At 46.2% G+C, this 18,834-nt stretch overlaps 1 protein-coding gene across 5 annotated transcripts in view; it reads right to left on the reverse strand.

Moving 5' to 3' along the window:
- Positions 1-18,834, reverse strand: part of MICAL2 (microtubule associated monooxygenase, calponin and LIM domain containing 2) — a 238,036-nt gene that overhangs the window by 23,379 nt on the left and 195,823 nt on the right. For all 5 annotated transcript variants that reach the window (XM_056527942.1, XM_056527946.1, XM_056527945.1 and 2 more), the window contains 3 exons: positions 14,109-14,194; positions 10,077-10,169; positions 6,913-7,006 (listed from right to left, as the gene is read on the reverse strand). In XM_056527942.1, the coding sequence (XP_056383917.1) occupies positions 6,913-7,006; positions 10,077-10,169; positions 14,109-14,194 (273 nt within the window). The remainder of the gene's footprint in view (positions 1-6,912; positions 7,007-10,076; positions 10,170-14,108; positions 14,195-18,834) is intronic.

Below are 18,834 nucleotides of genomic sequence, written 5' to 3' on the forward strand. Positions count from 1 at the left end.
CCTCCGGACACCGCAGGGACCACAGCCTCCGGACACCGCAGGGACCACAGCCTCCGGACACCGCAGGGACCACAGCCTCCGGACACCGCAGGGACCACAGCCTCCGGTCACCGCAGGGACCACAGCCTCCGGACACCGCAGGGACCACAGCCTCCGGACACCGCAGGGACCACAGCCTCCGGACACCGCAGGGACCACAGCCTCCGGACACCGCAGGGACCACAGCCTCCGGACACCGCAGGGACCACAGCCTCCGGACACCGCAGGGACCACAGCCTCCGGACACCGCAGGGACCACAGCCTCCGGACACCGCAGGGACCACAGCCTCCGGACACCGCAGGGACCACAGCCTCCGGTCACCGCAGGGACCACAGCCTCCGGACACCGCAGGGACCACAGCCTCCGGACACCGCAGGGACCACAGCCTCCGGACACCGCAGGGACCACAGCCTCCGGACACCGCAGGGACCACAGCCTCCGGACACCGCAGGGACCACAGCCTCCGGACACCGCAGGGACCACAGCCTCCGGACACCGCAGGGACCACAGCCTCCGGACACCGCAGGGACCACAGCCTCCGGTCACCGCAGGGACCACAGCCTCCGGTCACCGCAGGGACCACAGCCTCCGGACACCGCAGGGACCACAGCCTCCGGACACCGCAGGGACCACAGCCTCCGGACACCGCAGGGACCACAGCCTCCGGACACCGCAGGGACCACAGCCTCCGGACACCGCAGGGACCACAGCCTCCGGACACCGCAGGGACCACAGCCTCCGGACACCGCAGGGACCACAGCCTCCGGACACCGCAGGGACCACAGCCTCCGGACACCGCAGGGACCACAGCCTCCGGACACCGCAGGGACCACAGCCTCCGGACACCGCAGGGACCACAGCCTCCGGACACCGCAGGGACCACAGCCTCCGGTCACCGCAGGGACCACAGCCTCCGGACACCGCAGGGACCACAGCCTCCGGACACCGCAGGGACCACAGCCTCCGGACACCGCAGGGACCACAGCCTCCGGACACCGCAGGGACCACAGCCTCCGGACACCGCAGGGACCACAGCCTCCGGACACCGCAGGGACCACAGCCTCCGGACACCGCAGGGACCACAGCCTCCGGACACCGCAGGGACCACAGCCTCCGGACACCGCAGGGACCACAGCCTCCGGACACCGCAGGGACCACAGCCTCCGGACACCGCAGGGACCACAGCCTCCGGACACCGCAGGGACCACAGCCTCCGGACACCGCAGGGACCACAGCCTCCGGACACCGCAGGGACCACAGCCTCCGGACACCGCAGGGACCACAGCCTCCGGACACCGCAGGGACCACAGCCTCCGGACACCGCAGGGACCACAGCCTCCGGACACCGCAGGGACCACAGCCTCCGGACACCGCAGGGACCACAGCCTCCGGACACCGCAGGGACCACAGCCTCCGGACACCGCAGGGACCACAGCCTCCGGACACCGCAGGGACCACAGCCTCCGGACACCGCAGGGACCACAGCCTCCGGACACCGCAGGGACCACAGCCTCCGGACACCGCAGGGACCACAGCCTCCGGACACCGCAGGGACCACAGCCTCCGGACACCGCAGGGACCACAGCCTCCGGACACCGCAGGGACCACAGCCTCCGGACACCGCAGGGACCACAGCCTCCGGACACCGCAGCGACCACAGCCTCCGGACACCGCAGGGACCACAGCCTCCAGACACCGCAGAGACCACAGCCTCCGGACACCGCAGGGACCACAGCCTCCAGACACTGCTCAGAGAGGTTACTGTTCTCCTTCACTGTAAATTAAAGTTGTCAATCGGGTTTAGGTCAAGAGGTCATTTATTATTCTTTATTTTTAGGGTCTTTACTGGATGGCCACACAGGGGATACTTTAATGCCTGTGATGGAGCATTGTCGTACCTAATAATCATGGTCTTCTTGAAGGATGTAGACTTGAAGAAAGTGTCTTCGAAAAACGTGCAGTAGGTCTGGGAGTTGATTTTTGAGTCTACCTTCAACCCAAAAAAGGTCCAACTAGCTGATCACTAATAATATCAGCCCATAACAGTACCCCACCTCCAACGTTGCTGGCGTCTAAATGGAAATGGACCTCTGTGCCCATTACTGATCCAGATATGACCCAATCCATCTGGCCCCTCAGGAGTCACTTCAATCTCATCCATCAAACCTATGAAGAATCTTTCTTCAGATATGTCTTGGCCCAGTCTTGTCTTGTTCAGTGTTGGCCCCGTCTTTGGGCACCTAGTCCTTCTGGCTCCTCCAGGTAGTTTGCAGTTCTGGAATATGACAGCTCTGGAGGATCATGGCTTCCTGGCAGATTCACGTTTGATTCATTTGCATCTTTGTTTCTCAGCACCCGTTTCTTGCGACCCTGTTGACTATGTGCAACAAAAGTTTGATGGTTCTGTGATCACGCCCAATATCAGCAATTCAACAGTACCGCACCCTCTGAAAGACTTTCTACAAATTTCACCTTTCAGATTCTGTTAAATATCTCTTTGCCCCATTTTGCCTGAGAGAAAGACACTGCCTAATAATTCTGCACACCATGATATGGGGGTTCGTCTCCTTAGGCCGCAACTTCCCTTATTACACAAATATGCATCACCTGATCTGATGCCATCCAATAAGCATTCAAGTGGGGGTGACTTGCCTAATATTTGTGCACATAGTGTGCATTCATCTATTTCATATTTATATCATATCTATCTATCATTATGTGGAGTTTAATTGAATCTACAGTATATCAAATTGTATCTGGGGGCTGATATAATGTTTCTGGGGCTATTATCTTGTATCTGGGGCTGTTATCATGTATCTGGGGGTGTTATCATGTATCTGGGGGTGTTATCATGTATCTGGAGGTGTTATCATGTATCTGGGGCTGTTATCATGTATCTGGAGGTGTTATCATGTATCTGGGGGGTGTTATCATGTATCTGGGGGTGTTATCATGTATCTGGAGGTGTTATCATGTATCTGGGGGTGTTATCATGTATCTGGGGGTGTTATCATGTATCTGGAGGTGTTATCATGTATCTGGGGGTGTTATCATGTATCTGGGGGTGTTTTCGTGTATCTGGGGGTGTTATCGTGTATCTGGGGGTGTTATCATGTATCTGGAGGTGTTATCATGTATCTGGGGCTGTTATCATGTATCTGGGGGTGTTATCATGTATCTGGGGGTGTTATCATGTATCTGGAGGTGTTATCATGTATCTGGGGGTGTTATCATGTATCTGTGGGTGTTATCATGTATCTGGGCCTGTTATCATTTATCTGGGGGTGTTATCATGTATCTGGGGGTGTTATCTTCTATCTGGGGGTGTTATCTTCTATCTGGGGGTGTTATCATGTATATGGGGGTGTTATCATGTATCTGGGGGGTGTTATCATGTATCTGGGGGGTGTTATCATGTATCTGGGGGTGTTATCATGTATCTGGGCCTGTTATCATGTATCTGGGGGTGTTATGTATCTGGGGGTGTTATCTTCTATCTGGGGGTGTTATCTTCTATCTGGGGGTGTTATCATGTATCTGGGGGTGTTATCATGTTTCTGGGGGTGTTATCATGTTTCTGGGGGTGTTATCATGTTTCTGGGGGTGTTATCATGTTTCTGGGGGTGTTATGTATCTGGAGGTGTTGTCATGTATCTGGGCCTGTTATCAGGTATCTGGGCCTGTTATCAGGTATCTGGGCCTGTTATCATGTATCTGGGGGTGTTATCATGTATCTGGGGGTGTTATCATGTATCTGGGGGGTGTTATCATGTATCTGGGGCTGTTATCATGTATCTGGGGGTGTTATCATGTATCTGGGGGTGTTATCATGTATCTGGGGGTGTTATCTTCTATCTGGGGGTGTTATCTTCTATCTGGGGGTGTTATCTTCTATCTGGGGGTGTTATCATGTATCTGGGGGTGTTATCATGTATATGGGGGTGTTATCATGTATATGGGCCTGTTATCATGTATCTGGGGCTGTTATCATGTATCTGGGGGTGTTATCATGTATCTGGGGGTGTTATCATGTATCTGGGGGTGTTATCATGTATCTGGGGCTGTTATCATGTATCTGGGGCTGTTATCATGTATCTGGGGGTGTTATCATGTATCTGGGGCTGTTATCATGTATCTGGGGGTGTTATCATGTATCTGGGGGGTGTTATGTATCTGGAGGTGTTATCATGTATCTGGGGGTGTTATCATGTATCTGGGGCTGTTATTATGTATCTGGGGCTGTTATTATGTATCTGGGGCTGTTATGTATCTGGGGGTGTTATCATGTATCTGGGGGTGTTATCATGTATCTGGGGGTGTTATCATGTATCTGGGGCTGTTATTATGTATCTGGGGCTGTTATCATGTATCTGGGGCTGTTATCATGTATCTGGGGGTGTTATCATGTATCTGGGGGTGTTATCATGTATCTGGGGCTGTTATCATGTATCTGGGGGTGTTATCATGTATCTGGGGGTGTTATGATGTATCTGGAGGTGTTATCATGTATCTGGGGGTGTTATCATGTATCTGGGGGTGTTATCATGTATCTGGGGGTGTTATCATGTATCTGGGGCTGTTATCATGTATCTGGGGCTGTTATCATGTATCTGGGGGTGTTATGATGTATCTGGAGGTGTTATCATGTATCTGGGGCTGTTATCATGTATCTGGGGGTGTTATCATGTATCTGGGGGTGTTATCATGTATCTGGGGGTGTTATGTATCTGGAGGTGTTATCATGTATCTGGGGGTGTTATCATGTATCTGGGGGTGTTATCATGTATCTGGGGGTGTTATCATGTATCTGGGGGTGTTATCATGTATCTGGGGGTGTTATCATGTATCTGGGGGTGTTATCATGTATCTGGGGGTGTTATCATGTATCTGGGCCTGTTATCATGTATCTGGGGGTTTTATCATGTATCTGGGGGTGTTATCATGTATCTGGAGGTGTTATCATGTATCTGGGGCTGTTATCATGTATCTGGGGCTGTTATTATGTATCTGGGGCTGTTATCATGTATCTGGGGGTGTTATCATGTATCTGGGGGTGTTATCATGTATCTGGGGGTGTTATCATGTATCTGGGGGTGTTATCATGTATCTGGGGCTGTTATCATGTATCTGGGGGTGTTATCATGTATCTGGGGGTGTTATCATGTATCTGGGGCTGTTATCATGTATCTGGGGGTGTTATCATGTATCTGGGGCTGTTATCATGTATCTGGGGGTGTTATCATGTATCTGGGGGTGTTATCATGTATCTGGGGGTGTTATCATGTATCTGGGGCTGTTATCATGTATCTGGGGGTGTTATCATGTATCTGGGGGTGTTATGATGTATCTGGAGGTGTTATCATGTATCTGGGGGTGTTATCATGTATCTGGGGGTGTTATCGTGTATCTGGAGGCTGATACTGTATTTCATTAGCACATTGGACACAGTCTAACAATCCACAGATGTGTAATACATGAATTATTGATGTTTTGCTTAGTTATTAGGTCATTAGTTTATTATTTAACAACTTGAACATTATTGATCTGGTTTGATCCCATTTTCTTTCTTTAATCGTCAGGAGGTCATTGTGAATATACAGATCAGATAATGGAGAAGACATTGGGGACTGGGACCTAACCCACCCAGATGGGGCCAAAAATCCTAATGTAATTACTATATGATTGTTCTTCATTACAATGCTCAGGGGTCTCATCTCCATGTATTACAGGGGCTACTCTATTATTTTATCTATTTATCTCTATTTATCTATGTCCTATCTATCTATCTATCTATCTCATATCTCTCTTATATCTATCTATCTCATATCTATCTATCTATCTATCTATCTATCTATCTCATATCTATCTATCTATCTATCTATCTATCTATCTCAGATCTATCTATCTATCTCAGATCTATCTATCTCAGATCTATCTATCTCATGTCTATCTATCTATCTCATATCTATCTATCTATCTCATATCTCTCTTATATCTATCTATCTCATATCTATCTCATATCTATCTATCTCATATCTATCTCATATCTATCTATCTATCTATCTCATATCTATCTATCTCAGATCTATCTATCTATCTCAGATCTATCTATCTATCTCAGATCTATCTATCTCATATCTATCTATCTATCTCATATCTATCTATCTATCTATCTATCTATCTATCTATCTATCTCATATCTATCTATCTATCTCATATCTATCTATCTATCTCATATCTATCTATCTCATATCTATCTCATATCTATCTCTCATATCTATGTCATATCTATTTATCTATCTCTCAAATCTATGTCATATCTATTTATCTATCGATCTATCTCATATCTATTTATCTATCTATCTATCTCATATCTATCTATCTCATATCTATCTATCTATCTATCTCATATCTATCTATCTGGCAGGGTTAATCACCTGTGAGGGCACAAGTTATATAACATGCTCCCTACTGAATGGGTTCAGAAAGAGCGACTATGGGATACCTGGCAGGCTGGGTACAGGTGGGCTCCACTGGCCTTATAGGTGGGTTTGTAGCGGATGAGATGGGGTCAGATGTGTCACCAGACTCCCCAGCTGCACTGATTGATTACATCCAATATTTGTGGTCTGGCCTGGTTCAGGCTGTGCCCACCTTATTACTGTCATGATACGGTGGATGCACTGGGGTTCGGCACGGTATTTTAGTGGTGGCACCAAGCGTCAGTATTGCTAAGATGTTACTACTACACAACCTTCTTGTTCTGCTCCAGGGTGGCACAGCCTCTTGCCAGTCCCATATCTCATATTGTGTGCCAGACGCTCTTTTCCTGCCCTCAATGACCCAACACGTCGCGTTCTGGGAACACTTACCTGTTTCTCCTCGAAGAGCCTTCTCCAGCTTGATACCTTGTATGTCAAGTGCTCGCTGCTTCTCTTCAGTCTCCTGGAGCTGGCGCTGTATTGTCTGGGGGAAGAATGGTTTGTTACAATGTTACAGTAGTGGGGGCATTGGAGGCAGATTGCACAGAGCCCTCTGCTGTATTGTAGCCATTTCTTAAAATACAAAGATTAAATGACCCATAGAGACACTTGTTTATCTGACAGGGCAACCCCAGCTCAACTACACAACAAAGCCGCATCTGTACATTTCACTGTCGCAGGAACTGTTGGAAATGTATGATTCTTGAATCATAAGAAATAGAGTTCCTGAGGCCGAAGTAAGCGAGGAAGAGTTTAAAGGATAAGCGTCAGCATGGCGCCAGTGTATACATAGATGTGATGGGTTCATCTGCTCTGATAAGTTCTGCAACTTCTGAATCTACTTTGAATTTCAATTCCTCCCTATGGCCTCTGCTTGCTGTCAGTGAATGGGAGTATGTGCGCTTACACACAGACCTAAGACCTTGTTTACACAGAGTCTTCTTTTATGTCAGTAGGTACTGTGAGTTAACTATTTCTGTATATTACATTACACACCAGCATACACTGAGGTATTTTAATGGTATAAGGGTTAAGTATTTTTATAAGCTCTTTCAGATAAGTGATTCATTGGCCACGTGACATACTCTCCTGCTAAACTTCTATGCAGAAGTTTCCAGAAAGGCTGTGAGTAGAGTCTCCCCAGAGGGCTGGACCAGAACCAGTTAAGTGCAGTGATAGTTTGGCTAATGCAAGAGCAACATCTTTCCTAACACTGCTCCTGCTAGTCAGATGTACATGTAGTCTAGAGTGTTTCTCCAAGGTCTAGGCTTATGCTGTCCTGTAGACTGTTCAAGTTAAAGCCTTTTTGTAAAATAGCACCACTCCTGTCAGCATGTAGTACAACAGCTCAGTCCCATTTACTTCAGTAGAGCCAAGCTGGAATACCAGACTGAACTTGTGGACAGGAGTGGTGCTGTTTTTCCAAGAAAGAGGTACCATTTTTCTAATCCTGGAAATGCCCTTTAAAGTCTGCTTCAAGCAAGTCACAGGTCCCATTGCAAGTGACAACACACCTGAGACCGATCTGGGTCCCATGTAAAGTGGTCACTACGCTGTACAGAGTTTGTAGGATTTTATCCAAGAGGTTGTGTCCAGTCCCCACTGAGGAGGCATCCTTCAACCTGTGACCTGTTTACAGCTCCAATAAGGAGTAGCTACTAGTCAGATGAGGCAAAAGCTAAACAAGGGCCCTTCTGCATACACTAATCTAACAATGTCCTTTTTGTGTCTTGTTTACAGCTCTAATAAGGAGTATCTACCAGCCAGAAGAGAAAAAAGCTGAACAAGGGCCCCTCTGCATACACTAATCTTATAATGTTCTTCCTGTATCCTGTTTCCAGCCGAAAGAAAGTGTAGTTACCAGCCAGAGGAGAAAGCTGAACAAGTGAGAAAGCTGAACAAGTACTGTGAGCTACGGTTGGAGTTAGTGCTGTGTGACATCACAGAAGTTTTTTTCCTGGACATCCTACGTGAAAGGTATCGTAAAAATACAAGTCTCTGTGCGGCAGTAAGAGAACCTGTGTACATCATGGTGCATTAAACTTTAACAATTTCTTACCTGCAGCTGAATCTACATTATCAACTATACAAGCATACACCAAAGGCAAAGGCTGTCCAGGCATGCTGTTGTTTATTACCGCTATATGGCTGCATTCTGTTTGGAGAACATCCACATATACACTAGCAAATGTATTCTGCAGGGAGACACTTGCCCGACCCTTCTCTCCTCTGACATCCAGAGTCCACAGAGAGGCCATCGTACACATAGATCAGTGTTTCCCAATCAGTGTGCCTCCAGCTGTTGCATAACTACAGCATGCACTCCCCATCCCTGTATACACTTGTACATGTATTCTGCAGGGGGACACTTGCCTCACCCTTCTCTCCTCTGACATCCAGAGTCAACAAAGAGGCCATCGTACACAGAGATCAGAGTTTTTCAACCAGTATGCCTCCAGCTATTTGAAAACTACAACTCCCAGCATGCCCCGACTGCCGTTGGCTGTCCGGGCATGCTGAAAGTTGTAGTTACGCAACAGCTGGAGGCATACTGGTTGCTCTAGATAGTTGGCTGCTGCTCCCTATCTCTGGACAAAAGGGACGGGGCTGGTAGTACAGATCGAGCTTCCTTGTCATTGCTTGAAATAAATGCCTCCGACATAGTGCGACATGGGTGGTAGAGATAGATTGTAACTCCCCCACTCCGAGCGTTCTCTCCCTCTCATTCTCCCTCCTTTATAATGTTCCTCCAAGTAATAATAATTTTTGAGCTGTTGTAATCTGGTGTAAAGGATGTGAAAGCTTCAGAGACCTTGGAGAACAATGCGAGCGCCACGGAGCGCAATACCTGACAAACAAGCGGATTATTAGAGTTAAGAAACTTAAGTGTTATCTTTTCATAAGCGTGATTGACTGACACTTCTGTTACTGACAAATTCATTTTTTTGTGAATAAATTGTGAAAAATCCATCAATAAGGGGGGGGGGGGGGGCATGTGCGACCATCTGCAGATGATGCTTTACAAAGAAAAACTATCTATACATTGCACAGTACCACTTCTCCTGTCCTGTATGATGGGTGTAATCCTCCATATCTGCTCTTGTTCTGTATATATGGACACTGCACAGTACCACTTCTCCTGTTCTGTATGATGGGTGTAATCCTCCATATCTGCTCTTGTTCTGTATATATGGACACTGCAGAGTACCACTTCTCCTGTCCTGTATACTGGGTGTAATCCTCAGTATCTGCTCTTATTCTGCATATATACACTGCACAGTACCACTTCTCCTGTCCTTTATACTGGGTGTAATCCTCCATATCTGCTCTAGTTCTGTATATATGGACACTGCAGAGTACCACTTCTGTCCTTTATAGTGGGTGTAATCCTCAGTATCTGCTCTTATTCTGCATATATACACTGCACAGTACCACTTCTCCTGTCCTTTATACTGGGTGTAATCCTCAGTATCTGCTCTTATTCTGTATATATGGACATTGAACAGTACCACTTCCTTTGCTCAGTATATGCAGCAATAGGACTTTGCTCTCACCTGGGCCTTGTGCAGCCTCTTGAGTTCCTCCTGTTTTGCTCGCATTCTCGCTTCTCTCTCCATCTTCCTCTGCTGCTTGGAAGTCTGAGTGCTCTGATGGGACAGAACATGAAGGGGTTAATACTTATGTGACAAATAATAAAGCTCTATATACTACAGAACAAAATCGGGCACCATTTCCCCTGTGGTTCAGGGCTATAAGAAGTACTGTACAGGGGTAGTTGTGCCATTCTACAGTTGGGAAAGTTAGGTGGCGACCCCTGTAAGAGGTGGTGACCCCTGTAAGAGCGGCACCGAAGGTATAGTCCAAATTGACTCCTAATGTGTCGGGATTCCCCAACCAGTGTGCCTCCAGCTGTTGCAAAACTACAACTCCCAGCATGAACTCCCCATCACCACATACACTGACACATGTATTTTGCAGGGGGACACTTGCCCGACCCTTCTCTTCTCTGACATCCATAGTTGCAAAACTACAACTCCCCGCATGCCTGGACAGCCAAAGTACATGCTAGGAATTGTAGTTTTCCAACAGCTGGAGGCACCCTGGTTAGAAAACACTGATCTATGTGTACAATGGCCTCTCAACTCTTTGTTCTCTCTGTATGTCAGAGGAGAGAAGGGTCTGGCAAGTGTCCCCCTGCAGAATACATGAATACATACAGTGAGCTGGAGGCACACTGGTTGGGAAACACTGCTTATATTTATTGATTTCTATAGGTAATATGGATGACTATCTTAATAATGCAATTGCTATTTAAGCAATTGTATTTAAGGGGGGCGCCCCCCTCCCCCCAATATGGAGCCTTATTAACAACATGGCGGCTGTCGTGCGTTCATTCGTTGCTCATCTTAATACAATAAAAAAACTATTCTCCTTTTATGGTAGGAGAGTATAGAGTCCCCAGCTCCAGGCTTCCTGCCAAATCGGGTTGTAACTAACGGTTGGCGAGCCACAGAGCAGAGGCGACAAAGCGGCAGAACTGATCCGGCTACCGGGTCCTGAATGGCGCGGCCTCTTATCACACATTGTGCAGCACACTCAGCTCTTGCATGATGCGCTCGACTCATGGCGGTTATATATGTCTAAACGGTAATTTAACAAATAGGTAATAAAAAATAAACAAAAAAAATTTCTATTGTACTTGATGCTTTGCTTGTTTGCTAACCCTGTTAGCCTTGGGCTATTGCTATGGATAAACGGTAAAGCAACAGCACCACCTGGTGTTTGTTAAGAGGTATTGCATGCGGCCAACTATTTCCATTTTTTTCTGCCTATAGAAGTCTATGGGAGGAAACAAAACACTTATAAACAACAACAACAAAGATTATATGAAAAACTGTAATTGTAAACCACTAAAAGGGTGAAGAAGAAAAAATAAGATGCTATTTTTATCTTAGGAAGATGAGCGATGAATGAATGTACAACAGCCGCCATGTTATTACTGAGGCTGCAGATAGGGGGGAGACTTCATAGCAGATAATCGCTTAAATAGCAATTTCATTATTAAGATTTTTGTCCATATTACCTATAGAAATTAATACATATAGTAGTGTTTCCCAAATCAGTGTGCCCCCAGCTGTTGCAAAACTGCAACTCCTAGCATGCACAGAAAGCCTTCGGCTGGCCGGGCATGCTGGAAGTTGTAGTTTTGCAACAGCTGGAGCTACCCTGGTTGGGAAACACTGCTTTAACGTATATAGGGGCAATATGGCTGCATTCTGTTGCATATGTATTCTGAAGGGGGACACTTGCCCGACCCTTCTCTCCTCTGACATCCAGAGTGAAGAGAGATTCAAGAGGCCATCATACACATAGATCAGTGTTTCCCAAACAGGGTGCCTGCAGCTGTTGCAAAACAACCAAGGCTGTCCAGGCATGCTGGGAGTTGTAGTTTGACAACAGTCAGAGGCATCCTGGTTGGGAACCCCTGCTCTATTTACTTTTTCTTTTACAAAAATCCTGTGTTTGTCACAGCGCGTTTATATTACTCTGGAGTTTCGTTACTCTGGATCAGACTAAGAGCAATATAATTATGTTCACTCTGCTCCCTACTTGGCTGATAACAGAGATTAACTGCGGTGATGAGGGGGGGGGGGGGGGTCTCTACCATCTCCCGGAGGCCCCTGGTAAGAAGTGGTGACACCATTACAATAACATTCTTCTTGCTGCACTCCTGACAGTACGAGCCTCAAGAAAAACCCTTATATGGTGCGACACAAACTCTACGGAGACCTCTGGCTGTGAAGGGGTTAATAACAGTCAGAGAACACAGGGCGCTGCGCAAATCTGCATTAACCCTTTCACCCTGACCTGGTACAGCTCTCACACAGCATGGGTTTGCTACAGTGTGTCAGTGATGGAAAATGGTAGGCACCTGGGGAGTGCTTGGTGTAGGGTTAATTGGAGATATGAGCATTGCTGCCGTAAATGTGACCGATCCCACAGATTCAGAACCACTCCAAGGGTGAGATTTACCAAAACATGTCCAGAGGAAAAGTTGTTGAGTTGCCCATAGCAATCAATCAGATCACTTCTTTCATATTTGAAAAGGCCTCTGAAAAATGAATTAAGTGATCTGATTGGTTGCTATGGGCAACTCAGCAACTTTTCCTCTGGACAGATTTAATAAATCTCCTCCCAAAAGTTTAAAATAAAACCTGACCCATTGTAACATATCCACAGATGTAAGAATGATTAGGTCTGTTAGTGAATGTCTAGACTGGATACAATTGTATCACTTCTCAGCTGAGAGCAGGACTAGCTATGTACAATGTATCAGTCTGGGGTCCAGGATATTTAGCTCACAGAGCATTGTCTAGACTGGATACAATTGTATCACTTCTCAGCTGAGAGCAGGACTAGCTATGTACAATGTATCAGTCTGGGGTCCAGGATGTTAAGCTCACAGAGCATTGTCTAGACTGGATACAATTGTATCACTTCTCAGCTGAGAGCAGAACTAGCTATGTACAATGTATCAGTCTGGAGTCCAGGATGTTTAGCTCACAGAGCATTGTCTAGACTGGATACAACTGTACCACTTCTCAGCTGAGAGCAGGACTAGTTATGTACAATGTATCAGTCTGGTGTCCAGGGTGATTAGCTCACAGAGCATTGTCTAGACTGGATACAATTGTATCACTTCTCAGCTGAGAGCAGGACGAGCTATGTACAATGTATCAGTCTGGAGTCCAGGATGATTAGCTCACAGAGCATTGTCTAGACTGGATACAATTGTATCACTTCTCAGCCGAGAGCAGGATGAGCTATGTACAATGTATCAGTCTGGAGTCCAAGATGTTTAGCTCACAGAGCATTGTCTAGACTGGATACAATTGTATCACTTCTCAGCTGAGAGCAGGACTAGCTATGTACAATGTATCAGTCTGGGGTCCAGGATATTTAGCTCACAGAGCATTGACTAGACTGGATACAATTGTATCACTTCTCAGCTGAGAGCAGGACTAGCTATGTACAATGTATCAGTCTGGGGTCCAGGATATTTAGCTCACAGAGCATTGTCTAGACTGGATACAATTGTATCACTTCTCAGCTGAGAGCAGAACTAGCTATGTACAATGTATCAGTCTGGAGTCCAGGATGTTTAGCTCACAGAGCTTTGTCTAGACTGGATACAACTGTACCACTTCTCAGCTGAGAGCAGGACTAGTTATGTACAATGTATCAGTCTGGTGTCCAGGGTGATTAGCTCACAGAGCATTGTCTAGACTGGATACAATTGTATCACTTCTCAGCTGAGAGCAGGACGAGCTATGTACAATGTATCAGTCTGGAGTCCAGGATGATTAGCTCACAGAGCATTGTCTAGACTGGATACAATTGTATCACTTCTCAGCCGAGAGCAGGATGAGCTATGTACAATGTATCAGTCTGGAGTCCAAGATGTTTAGCTCACAGAGCATTGTCTAGACTGGATACAATTGTATCACTTCTCAGCTGAGAGCAGGACTAGCTATGTACAATGTATCAGTCTGGAGTCCAGGCTGTTGAGCTCACAGAGCATATACCTTATATACTGCAGAATGCCTCCTGACACACTCCTCCTCGGAGCAGCTGCTGTAATTCTCGGATTTCGTCACTCTGACGTCTTTCGCTGTAATACACAAAGAATACATGAGAAGCTTTGGTCTTCATGTTACATTTCATAGTTCCTCCTGGCAGTGTCTGCGGCACAGATCTCACTAGTGACACCTAGAGGTTATTGTACCCCGGGACAATATACACCCTGGGGTTCTGCTTGTAACTCCCAACCTGCTGACTGTTTCCTATCTGTCATCACTCTTCTTTGGCAAAAATACATTTAAAGACACAATCCCCTAATTACAAATATTGCCGCGTTCTCTATATGATTGTGCTGAGTCGCCATACATCCGTAATTGAACGTACTGGTCTCTGCCAGCTCTTAACCAGATTAGCTTCATACATCCCTGCTGTCTGGCACCATTACACCACATGACATCTGTTCGGCGGCGTCACCATGTCTGCTGGATCTTTACAGCACAACATGTAACAGCGGCGAATGGGCGGCGACACCGCGCCATAAACATCACCTTCTGCCAGAGAGAACACAATCTATTCCTATGTGTTATCTAAAGAGCCCAGGAGCAATGTGTTCCAAACAGGGTGCCTCCAGCTGTTGCAAAACGACAACTCCCAGCATGCTCGGACAGCCGTAGCTGATCTATATGTACAGTGCAAAATACATGTGCTAGTGTATACTGCCCAGGCATGCTGGGAGTAGTAGTTTTGCAACAGCTGGAGGTACCCTGGATGGGAAACACTGATCTAGAGTAATGTTTTCCAAACAGGGTTCCTCCAGCTGAGCCCAGGAGCAATGTGTTCCAAACAGGGTGCTTCCAGCTGTTGCAAAACTACAACTCCCAGCATGCCTGGACAGCCAATGGCTGTCCGGGTATGCTGGGTGTAGTAGTTTTGCAACAGCTGGTAGGCACCCTGGTTGGGAAACACTGATCTAGAGCAATTTGTTCCAAACAGAGTGCCTCCAGCTGTTGCAAAACGACAACTCCCAGCATGCTCGGACAGCCGTAGCTGATTTATATGTACAGTGCAAAATACATGTGCTAGTGTATACTGCCCAGGCATGCTGGGAGTAGTAGTTTTGCAACAGCTGGAGGTACCCTGGATAGGAAACACTGATCTAGAGTAATGTTTTCCAAACAGGGTTCCTCCAGCTGAGCCCAGGAGCAATGTGTTCCAAACAGGGTGCTTCCAGCTGTTGCAAAACTACAACTCCCAGCATGCCTGGACAGCCAATGGCTGTCCGGGTATGCTGGGAGTAGTAGTTTTGCAACAGCTGGTAGGCACCCTGGTTGGGAAACACTGATCTAGAGCAATTTGTTCCAAACAGAGTGCCTCCAGCTGTTGCAAAACTACAACTGCAAGCATGCTCGGACAGCCTTAGCTGATCTATATCTACGGTGCAAAATACATGTTCTAGTGTATACTGCCCAGGCATGCTGGGAGTTGTAGTTTTGCGACAACACTGCCCAAGGGGTTAATATGATTATTATGGAGTAATTCTAATCTACGCCTTCATGTCGCCTCATCCCGGCAGCATGCTGGACTTTGTAGTTCCTTTAAATATTTTCTAATAAATGTTCTAACTCTCCACAGACGAGTAATGAGGATTGTAACCGTTACCATAGGAGCACTTACGAAATCCGTTATCTCTCTTACCGCTCCAGAACGATATTGTTTCACCACGCGGCCCTTTTACCCGCTGCGGGGGAAATAATAGACACCGACAGGAAGCGGGCAGAGGGTAAGGCCGCCACGTATTGTTTTATAAGCACTTAGCGTAACAATGCCAATCCATCCCGTTCCCCCCCCCGTCCCCCCCGCCGGTAGCTGGAAGAAGCGGCTGATAATTGTGTTTCGCATCCGCGCGAGACCCTTCCCTGACACCGATCAGCGCGGCAGATACGAGGACGAGGCAGCCGAACCATCCGTAATGGGACAAGTGGCGGCTGTGCGAGCGCCAAACTGGGAGGTCGGATTTATCAGGGACAATGAGCCAAGGTCCGGAACGAATATATCAGCGGAAAATACTACACAGGTGATACAAGCTGTATCCATGGGGACAACCAGTGAATGCATCAGGCGTCCTTGCATGTTTTACATCCTTTATATCATCTTTTCTATATTAAAAAAGCACTCCGGGAACTTATTATTATTTTTATGAAAATGTTTTTGTTCATATAGTGCAGCATAGCCTATTGGAGAATTATGCAGCAGTTCTTATGTATGCCTTGTGCTTACCTGTTTTAGCTGATATGGCAGGCATGGAGTTTACAGTCATGCTGATTGCTACTAAAATTATTTCCTATTGCTGCCTTTGAATTCTCTGGCTTTGCAGAGAGAGAGAGAGAGGGGTGATATCTGATCACTGCACCTGGTAATCTAATTAGGCTGCCGGTTCTGGAGGTTACCTAGGGAACTGATAAGACTCATAAGTGGGTTGGGATCAGTTCACATAATGTGCAGTTTTGATGTGATTTCCTTTTCAAAGTGCTTTTTTTTTTTTAGATAAATATTGCCAATAGGTGAAAGTGATTTGATCCATAACCACAATTGAGGTGTTTTATGGAGATTTTACAGCAGCAGCAGTATACAGATAGAGCTGGAGGGGAGGTGTATAACTAACTATATATACTGATCCCATAGAGATAGCAGCAGCAGTATACAGATAGAGCTGGAGGGGAGGTGTATAACTATTATATATCCTGATCCCATAGAGATAGAGCTGGAGGGGAGGTGTATAACTACTGTATATTGTGATCCTATAGATATAGCAGCAGTATACAGATAGAGCAAGGAGGGGAGGGATCTGAAAGCTGCCAGGAGGGATTTTTTAGGTGATGATGTCATCCTGAAGTTCACAGGAAGTCAGCTAATGCAGGACTGACCACTTTCTCTGACACATTAAGCACTGTGATTTTCTGTGGGTCAGTGCTGATCACATGACCCAGTTACAGCAATAAAATGTATGGATGCAGCTGTGGAATAAAACAGATAGTGCTGTAGGACTAGTGATGGTAAGTGTGCATGATATGGGCAGAAAAACAACAACCTGAAGTGCTTCTTTAATGTAATTTCATATACTCCTATCTTTATATTTTTTCCCCCACCTTGGTCACTTTTTCGGAGCAGCCCTTTACATTTCACATATTGTCAGAAGTTTGCAATAATGGTGGGCCATGAGCTAAGATCACCCAGCCCAATGTTTGTTAAAAAAAAAGGGAACCATGGCCTTTTCCATTGTCTTATCTGGGACTGTAATGGGCACGTTCATGGGCCTCCACCTACGCAAACTTCTGAGCAGCCTCTATGAGGTTCACTCTAGACAATTAAAGGGGAACTCCGGCGGGAAAAAAAAATATTCAATCAACTGGTACCAGAAAGTTAAACAGATTTGTAAATTACTTCTATTTAAAAATCTTAACCCTTCCAGCTGCTGTATACTACAGATATACTACAGAGAAATTTGTGAAGTTCTTTCCAGTCTGACCACAGTGCTCTCTGCTGACACCTCTGTCCATGTCAGGAACTGTCCAGAGCAGTAGAGGTTTTCTATGGGGATTTGCTTCTAATATGGACAGTTCCTGACATGATCAGAGGTGTCAGCAGAGAGCACTGTGGTCAGACTGGAAAGAACTTCACAGATTTCTCTGTAGTTTACAGCAGCTGATAAGTACTGGAAGGCTTTATATTTTGAAACAGAAGTAATTTACAAATCTGTTTAACTTTCTGGCACCAGTTAATTTGAAAACCTTTGTTTTCCACCTGTTTCCACCGGAGACCTGCTGGTCTCAAACATAATGTTTATCTTATCTCCTTTCCTCCCAATCCCCCATACACATGCACGCTTGACTCGGTCGAGTGTGCAACAGGAAAGGTGAGAACCACAGCTGCGGCAGCTGATCTCCTCAAGAACAAAAGGATCATGAAGCGGAAATCTAACATGCCTGATCCTTCTATCCCCCAACATCTGCCATCGGGAGGCCCCCATTCACATTAGATGGTTGGCTGTCCCCACCAGAATTGGTGGGATCGGCCAACATTTATCTTATTATTATGGTCAGTGTATACACTGTGTACTGTATTAACTCCTTAGAATGCCCTAATAGGGAGAATGGAAATGGGTTAAACATCTTTAAAGGAGAACTCCAGCCAACACTAACTTATCCCCTATCCACAGGGCCACCAGGTGGTGCTATAGTACTAGTTTGAAAAACTATCCAACACATCCGTGAACCCATACAGTGGGGATCAAAAGTTTGAGCACCCCAGGTAAAAGTTTGTATTAATGTACATACAAAAGCCAAGGAAAGATGGAAAAATCTCCAAAAGGCATCAAATTACAGATTAGTCATTGTTATCATATGTCAACAAAAGTTAGATTTTATTTCCATAATTTACACTTTCAAAATAACAGAAAACAAAAAAATGTGGTCTGCAAAAGTTTGGGCACCCTGCAGAATTTATAGCATGCACTGCCCCCTTTGCAAAGCTGAGACCTGACAGTATCCTGGATTGTTCTCAATCATCTGGGAATCTCATTCTCAATCATCATCTGTCAATCTCAAAGGTTTTAAATGCCCAGACTCATCTGACCTTGCTCCAACAATCAACACCATGGGTTCTTCTAGAAATCTGGAACTGAAAATAGTTGACGCTCACAAAGCTGGAGAAGGTTATAAGAAGATAGAAAAC

This window comes from Hyla sarda, chromosome 6 (genome assembly GCF_029499605.1).
Source record: "Hyla sarda isolate aHylSar1 chromosome 6, aHylSar1.hap1, whole genome shotgun sequence".
NCBI classification, from domain to species: Eukaryota; Metazoa; Chordata; class Amphibia; order Anura; family Hylidae; genus Hyla; species Hyla sarda.